Source organism: Coffea arabica, chromosome 11e, assembly GCF_036785885.1.
Source record: "Coffea arabica cultivar ET-39 chromosome 11e, Coffea Arabica ET-39 HiFi, whole genome shotgun sequence".
Classification (NCBI taxonomy): Eukaryota; Viridiplantae; Streptophyta; class Magnoliopsida; order Gentianales; family Rubiaceae; genus Coffea; species Coffea arabica.
Genome location: NC_092331.1, coordinates 28,665,663 through 28,673,984, shown reverse-complemented (window position 1 = coordinate 28,673,984; position 8,322 = coordinate 28,665,663). Strand labels below are relative to the sequence as shown.

Genomic DNA, 8,322 nt, shown 5'->3' with positions numbered 1-8,322 from the left:
CTCGTTTAAAAAGTTTGACTCCAGGCCAAAAAAGTCTGAACACGTAACTCCAACCCAACAATTCAATAAAGAAATAAATAATCCCCAAACCAGTACTTCAAAGATCAAATCAAAACCACGAACTCAATTGTGGTTCTACAAAACACTTCTGAAGCTACGAATGTACTTCTCCTTTTTCTCAAAATTTTTTTTGGTGTGATTGCAAAGATCATACAGTAATAGGAACAATATAAACAAATCACAACTCTAGCAAATCACGACAACACGAGTTACAATTCAATATCATTACATGGTAACCTTCATAAAATGAAAAAAAAATCACAATCAGTGAGACTCGAACCGATGATCTCTTCTTTTTTTTAAATCTGAAATCAAAGATTATCAAGAAAGAATGAACCACAATGAATCCCAAATGAAACTTGATGTTTATCATTTGTGTATTTCTACATCTTGTTTATTTTGAGACGTGTCATACATGTAACATCTATTCTTTTAAATTGTTGATTGATTTAAAGTAAAAAATGAGGCTTTTAATGTAAAGACAGGATAGGGGGAGGATGGGGCAATTAGTGGTGCCGTGGAGGAAGAAGGAGATATGTTGGCAGAGTGGGCTTGGTTAGGAAGAGAGCCGCAAAGAAAAGTCACAAAGAAGATATAGGAGTGTTGATCTGTCACTAAAATGATTGGAAAATTGGTTTAATTATTTAGATTGAAGGTGGCTATGACAATGGTGGCTAGTAACCTTTCTAATAGCATCATAGCATGGATGATAATTGATACTAATTTAGGATTTTAGGACTGGTGATGAAAGGGCTTGTTGTGGCGCCCATTAGATTTTAACACCATTGTTATACTAAATGAAACATCAATGCGAGATGTCAAAGTGAATTATATTAGCACTGAGATTAATTTCATCCATGAAAGAGAGGGAAAATAAGGGGTGGTTATAAAGCGGGATATCTTTTTTTTTAATCTTTATCACTTAATTCATTTAATCGTAATCGTATTTTACATCTTTTTTCTTCACATTTTAATTGAACAAATAGATGTTATATAAAGAAGGGCAAAGTTTTTGATATACGTAAAATTTGCTCTGGATCTTAGCTTTTGCTGTCACAATATCGCCAATCTTTGACAAGTTCAAAAGAGGAATGAGCGCAAACAGTAATTGTGAGACATGTATGTCTTAATTATCGATAATTAAATTAAAACCTGAAATTTTGACTTCGACACAAACATTAATTATGAGACATTGATTAAAACCTCGGAAAGTTGACATGAATACAAACGCTAATTATTAGACATTGATGTCGTAATGATCAATAATTAAATTAAAACCTGAAATAATTGACGCTATGACCTTAATGTGTAGTGATAGAAAATAACACGGCATGTAATTGTCCATTAGTTGGAGAAAACCTAAGAGATCCACGTAGTAGTGCGTACGTGGTTAGTTTATATGCACACACTCGGAACATGCAAGTGATGTATTTGTAGAATTCCATGATAAAGGAAGACAAAAAAAGACATCTATTAATTGGTAGGGCTTTCACGTTTAACCTGCCTCATTTCCATCATTCCAAAGAAAGAGAGAGAATACATTTCATGTGGGTAAATTTTTATGTGGGTAAATTTTTATGAATTCCAGTACCACACGCGTTATAATTTTAATATATATATATATATATATAATTTTGATATATATATATATATATATATATATATATATATATATATATATATATATATATATAGACACATACACATACACTATCTACTATATATAAACCCTAAGAAAGGTTTTGAGTTAATATTGGGTTAACATTTATTATTACTTTATGAACTTCTTTTTTTACCCTTATAAAAACTACTTTTACTTTAATTACGTATAATTGCCCATGACTTTGTTACTTTTTACTATTTAAATATATGTTTTCAACATAACTACCCCTAAACATTATAACTACCAATATAAAATTATTTTATGAAAAATATTTAAAAGATTAAAGTTTGCTTCAGTAATAAAAATTTTATTTAAAATATATGACCATGAATATTATGTATTTTTTATTACACACACATTAGGTGTGCATTGAGTATTAGTGTATATATATATATAGTCTGAGAAAGGGGTTTGAAGTTAACATTGTGGTTAACATTTATCATCATATTATGAACTTCCTTTTTTGCCTTTAAAAAAACTACTTTTACTTTAACTACCAAAAACTACCCATAACTATTTTTACTTTTAACTATTTAAATATATGTTTTCAACATAACTGCCCCTAAACATTATAACTACTGATATAAAATTATTTTATGAAAAAATTTAAAATATTAAAGTTTGATTCTGTAATAAAAATTTTATTTTAAATATATGCCATAAATTTTATATATTTTTTGATTGCACACACATTTGATGGGCATTTAGCACCAGTATATATAATGTCTTTAACTGTTAGTTGTGTCATTTGGGATGTTGGGTATTGTTAACTACTTGTGAAAGTGTTCAAAATTTAGGGAAAAAATATCTAAAACATAGAAATAAGAAAATATGATAAAAATAGACTCGAGAGTTTTGGTGATTAAGAGTAGTCTGTAATTTTAAAAGTCACCGTGCCTACAATACACTTATTTTTCAATTTTTATTAGGTATCTGTTCGGTATTTTAATTATTCTATTCAAAATTTTTTGTATGCTCTGTAATCTTTTATTGATCTAGGAGAAATAGTTGGATTGATGGGGCCTACCCCTTCATCTGCAAGTATCTTAATTCAAGAAGACATAAACTTACAATAAATATTCCTAGTAAACATTTAGAATATATTAATGTTATCCACATAAAATTCATCTAGAGTTCCAGTACACTCTTTTCTTCTTGTTTTTTTTTAGGCAGGGAATTCCACTCTCTCTCTTTTTGTTTTCTTCTTATTTTTTTTTTAAAATACCATAGGAAGGAGGATTCTCGCGGAGCAAAAAGAATTCAAAATAGGGGACAAGGAAATTCCCAATAGAAAGTTATAGGCAAAAATTTGGGTAAGTTTATTAGTGCACTCATTTGTAGACTAAATGGTGATCTTCTTAAAGGATCATGCATCATTTGACACAAAACTCTTTTTCTATGTCAGGTAACTCTTAATATAATTCACAATTTGGAAGTAAACACATAAATTATGGAGGAGATTCTGATCTATCGGATGAAGTTAAATCTTTAGAATTTAAAGATTTTGGATTCTACTTCTTCCCTCTCCACTTTTTAAATCTCACATCTTCATTAGAAATTTTTTTTTTAAGGTAAGACCATAAACTATATATAGTCCAGTGTTTGTATATATAGTTATACGAAAGATCGAGGAATGTCAAGGTAATTTACGCTTAATTCGTGATTTTGTATTTGTGGTGCTCAATTGGTTGGCATATTAGGATAAATTTTAGCGCACTTGTTAAAGTGACTAAAGAGTTGGATACCCATTGCTAGGAGAAATGCTGCCGCTTTGACACGTCCACGTCACGCTTGATTTTGCACATGGATACGTTGTACATGTGGCTTATTCTGGCAGAAGAGACAGAGGAAATGTCTTTAGTAGAAGCATACACTTGGCAAAAAATTTATTCCAACGAATACAAAGATTTTAGCTGCATTCTTTAATGTCATTATTGATGTTGTATCCATTACAAAAAATTTCTTAACTTCTCTATCAATAATTTATTACTGTGTAGACCAATTATTTGGCAAGCCTAATAATTAGTCTTGATCAATGAAAATTCTTCAAATAAAAATTTGAAATTCATTAATTTCACATTAAATATACTCCAAATGAGATTGTGGCATCTTTATTTGTCTAATTGGCTGTAAATTATTTATCAAAAATTAACTAAAATTTGCCAAGTCATTAGTTTGGACAGTGATAAAATTTTTACTTTTTAATTGGTTAAGATACCATTTTTCTAAATAAAAAAAATCGCCCATAGAATTTCAAGTGGTCTTGCAACGTTTCTGACTGCGAAGCCCATCACAGGTTAGCCGCAACTCTAATACTGATGCCCTCTTACCAGGTAAGTGCGCAAGTATGAACTGGATTAGGGCCACTTATTGGTCTCAGAAGTTCACGCCTGATGAGGATAAACAGTATGTGTACTCATATATTTCCATTCAAAACTTTTAACTTTTATTGTATCCACCAGGGAGGATTTTACGGTCCCTTTTAGGTATTATATATATATATCTTTTTTTCTGACGGAGTGGGTATTCGGGTCAATACTTACGGGGCCCGACTAATCTCACTCCGACCTGGAGAGGAGGCCCCACTCCACTCGAGCACGGTAGCAAGGGGGCTCGAACCCTGGTTGCCTAGGTAAATCCACCGTACCCTAAAGAGAGGGAGCAGACCGCTCGAGCCAATACTTTTTAGGTATTATACACTTAAATTAAATTCTTGTATAATAAAATAAGTGTTTTAGGCCAGTAATTGTAACATTCACAATCATTTAAAATTTGAAATTCTATCATCATTTAAGGATAGAAAAATTAAGGAGTGGTCCGTAATGGACCACGGAATTTGTTTTCAATTTTAGCCGCTCGACGACGGCCTAATCAACTCACTTGCAATTATTTAGTGAATGATATGACAAATTGATAAAAAAGAATTGTTTACCATATCCAAATGAATGATCCCCTTGCACTATGTTTAACAAGGAAACCTCCATATTGCACATGATATGCTGGTTGATGCCTGCCATGTGTGCCGACCTTATATATTACTGTAATTCATGGTGAAAACAAAAAAAGCCAATTGTGGGACCCCAACTCCAGGGAATAATACCATGAAAGTGGTGCTATAAATACCCAAGCACTGCAAGCCTTGTTGCCAAAAAGAATTCTAAGAGCAAGTGAATTGAATAGAGGTTATAAACCTAGTCTTATAAAAAAAAAAGCTTTAATTTTCGTCCTACAGCCAGACTCCTTCTTCCTTTCCCTTTTTAGTTCGTAAAAAGATACTGTAAAAAAAAAAATGGCATTGACTCTGAACAGTGGTTATGAAATGCCAATTCTTGGTCTTGGTTTTTTTCGCATGGAAGGCAAAAATATAAAAGAGATTCTCTTCAATGCAATCAAGATTGGCTACCGTCATTTTGACTGCGCTGGTAAACTCTCTTTCCATCTCTACTTTTCTCTTTACATATAATAACGTGTATTCCTCCTCCTCTCCGTCTCTCTCTTTCTTCCTTTTAGCATGTAAACTTTCATGTATAAAAAGTTCTACATTCTTGTAGTTGCAGTACATCTTATTTTGTATACATACATACACATACATATATGTATATATATACATATATACATATACATATATATTTATTTATTTATTTACATGTGTATATGTATCTTCTTTCCTTTTTTTGCGTGTGAGATTTGAATTTATAATTGAAAAGAAAATGAACCAGTGGAAAATGTTGTAAATCAATCAGCATATTTAAGAAAAATGAAAAAAAAGGAGACCCAAAAATGTTTGTTTAGAATTAAGTACTCATGTTTGTAAGGTTGTCACTATGCAGCTAAATACCAGAATGAGGAAGAACTTGGGGAAGCCCTGGAAGAAGCGTTTCGCATGGGACTCGTTAAGAGGGAGGAGCTTTTCATTACTACCAAGGTTGTTATATATTTATTTATTTTTGTTAATTAGTTTTCACGAATTATTCATATTACTACGAAGGTTAAGTTAACTTAACGCTTTCACATGCTAACACGGTAAAAAAATATTTTGCACAAGTACATCTATATGCATGTTTATAATGCAATTCCCAATAAAAATTGAATTTTCTTGCATCATTGGCACCCATAAATGAAGAACTTCTCATTTAATTACTATATAAATGTGCAATCATTACTAGATAGCAACTCCAAAGCTACAATTGTACTAGTAGTATATATCTGTTGTACCCAATATGTGATTTCCCTACTTTGACGAGGTATATATACATATAATAGCATGAGAACTGTTACCTTGTGTTTTGCTGCAGCTGTGGAATTCAGACCATGACCACGTTCTTGAGGCTTGCAAAGACAGCCTGAAAAAGCTTCGTCTTGATTATCTTGACCTGTATCTCATTCATTTTCCAGTACCCACAAGGCATACAGGTAATCGAACTTCTATGTTTACTCCAAAATTTCTTTTTAGTACTACTTTTTTTCTCGAGCAGAGAAAGAAGGTTGGAGAAGGGCCGTGAATTCAAAAGCACTCTACCCAATCGGAATTCCTAGATTTACTTGGGTCTTTTGTACCCAATTGCAGTTTCTGAATTTGCTCGGGTTATTTGTACCAATAACTTTGTAATTGCACGTACTGCATCGGTTGCGGTACATTTGGTGCATGCGTGCAAAAAAAAAAAAATCTGTGCAGGAATTGGAAAGCCAGCCAGCGTGAAGGGGAAGGATGGTGTCCTGGACATAGACACTAATATCACTTTGGAGACTGTTTGGCGTGGCATGGAAAACTTAGTCTCTCTGGGCTTAGTTCGAAGCATTGGAATCAGGTACCAAGTCTAGATAACAATTTCAGTTCATGTTGTTTACTTACTTTTCATGCTATTCATAATACACAATAAAAAAAACTTCGAGATTTTTACGTCCGTTTTTTTCTTCTTTTGCAAGACAAATTAACCTCCATTGCTTTCAAACAGCATAACAATTTGAGGATAAAATTACGAATTGAAAACAAATTATTCTAAAGTCCAAAAACTTCCGTCTGATACACTAAGGTGACAATCTCAATGAGGTAGGAGTATTATGTAGTGCTAGGTAATTGATGCTTCCTCCACTCTACCACGATTATACTATGTTATTTATATCGACTTATTTACTTTTCTTAAATATAAATAGCTAAAAAAATCTTACACAATTCCCTAAGTTACCAATTCGACAATCATAATCTCTCTTTTTTTTTTCCTTGATTCAAGAGAGACTCTAATCCGTCTGTGAATGTACGCAGCAATTACAGCGTTTTGCTAACTAGAGACTGCCTAGCTTATTCAAAGGTGAAGCCAGCTGTGAATCAACTGGAGTTGCATCCTTATTTCCAGAGGGATTCCCTTGTCAAGTTCTGCCAGAAGCACGGCATCTGTGTCACTGCCCACACCCCACTGGGAGGAGCCCAAGCCAACACCGAAATGTTTGGCTCTGTATCATGCTTGGATGACCCCGTTCTTCTGGTAATCACTTTTTGTTTTTTATCATATAGTTTAATAAATAAAAACTATATGATAAAAATGATAGTGGAAATGGGATTAACAAAAATTGAAGTGCAATTAACATTCCCTTTAGTTAAACTTATATTTAAGTTCATTCATTTTCAATGTCCAAGAATCATGTATGGCTAAAATCTTGCTATTGCTTCTCAGGGTATTGCTGCGAAATATAAAAGGTCTGTGGCCCAGATCGTTCTGCACTGGAGCATTCAGCGAAATGCAGCTGTGATTCCTAAGACATCAAAACTTGAAAGGTTGCAAGAAAATTTTCAGGCCCTTGATTTCGAGCTCAGCGAAGAGGACATGGAACTGATCAAAACTATAGATCGGAAAGCTCGATCCAATGACCCGGCCAAAGGTGGTTGGAACATAGACATATACGAGTAAAGGGATGGCTAAGATTGAAGTACCAGGACTTAGAGGTCCTGAGTTCTAATCTCCCTTTTTTTTATTAGCTTTTTAAATTCCACCCCCCCTATAAAAAAAAAGTCTTTTTAAAACGAAGGGATGGATGTTTGGAACAATTACTAGATACTTATATAGGCTTAGCCACATCTTATAAGTTATGCTGTAACTTATCATGGATGCTATAGTTGGAGTGTTAAATAAACTTGTGTGCTATTTCAATGTATTTATGTGGTAGCTGAAATATATATACATATTTATGTATAAAAGAATAAAGAAAGGTTTTTGTCCTTCCAATTCAAGCATTAATTGGGGGTGTACTGCAATTATTCCGTGGCTGTTGGCAATGGATATGTAATGTGAACTTAGTGGCGGAAATTTGAACCCAGAGAAACAGCCTACATCCATAAAACAATGGGGTTATTTGTCTTGCAAGCCCACAACAAAACTAGCAGACAAAAGAGTAGCCCTGATTACGGCTGCTATTAATTGCTCCAGTGGAGCCTGCAGCTATTGTCTTTCCCTCTTTCTTTCAGCTTGTGTGTTTGTTTCAGATGTCTTGTCTGCACATCTACCGAATGCTGAAAAGGATTGGCCGGGGCCCAGGTGGGATTGATATGTAATTTGAATAATTGTGATTAACGCATGTAATTAGTTCTTTAGGTATATGGGATT

General features: G+C 33.2%; 1 protein-coding gene across 1 annotated transcript; it reads left to right on the top strand.

Annotated features, from left to right (window-relative positions):
• The first annotated feature begins 4,872 nt into the window (after nucleotides 1-4,872).
• Nucleotides 4,873-7,944, top strand: LOC113719319 (NADP-dependent D-sorbitol-6-phosphate dehydrogenase). Its single transcript, XM_027244530.2, has 6 exons — nucleotides 4,873-5,145; nucleotides 5,554-5,648; nucleotides 6,019-6,136; nucleotides 6,399-6,531; nucleotides 6,987-7,206; nucleotides 7,396-7,944. The coding sequence occupies exons 1-6, from the start codon at nucleotides 5,013-5,015 to the stop codon at nucleotides 7,627-7,629; spliced, it is 933 nt and encodes a 310-aa protein (XP_027100331.2). The 5' UTR covers nucleotides 4,873-5,012; the 3' UTR covers nucleotides 7,630-7,944.
• Nucleotides 7,945-8,322: the final 378 nt, after the last annotated feature.

Excerpts from the sequence above, each read along its gene's own strand:
- LOC113719319 (XM_027244530.2), top strand. The coding sequence starts at position 5,013 with ATGGCATTGACTCTGAACAGTGGTTATGAAATGCCAATTCTTGGTCTT. Across the intron at positions 6,137-6,398 it reads AGTACCCACAAGGCATACAG|GAATTGGAAAGCCAGCCAGC; the intron begins GTAATCGAACTT and ends AAATCTGTGCAG. Across the intron at positions 6,532-6,986 it reads GTTCGAAGCATTGGAATCAG|CAATTACAGCGTTTTGCTAA; the intron begins GTACCAAGTCTA and ends GAATGTACGCAG.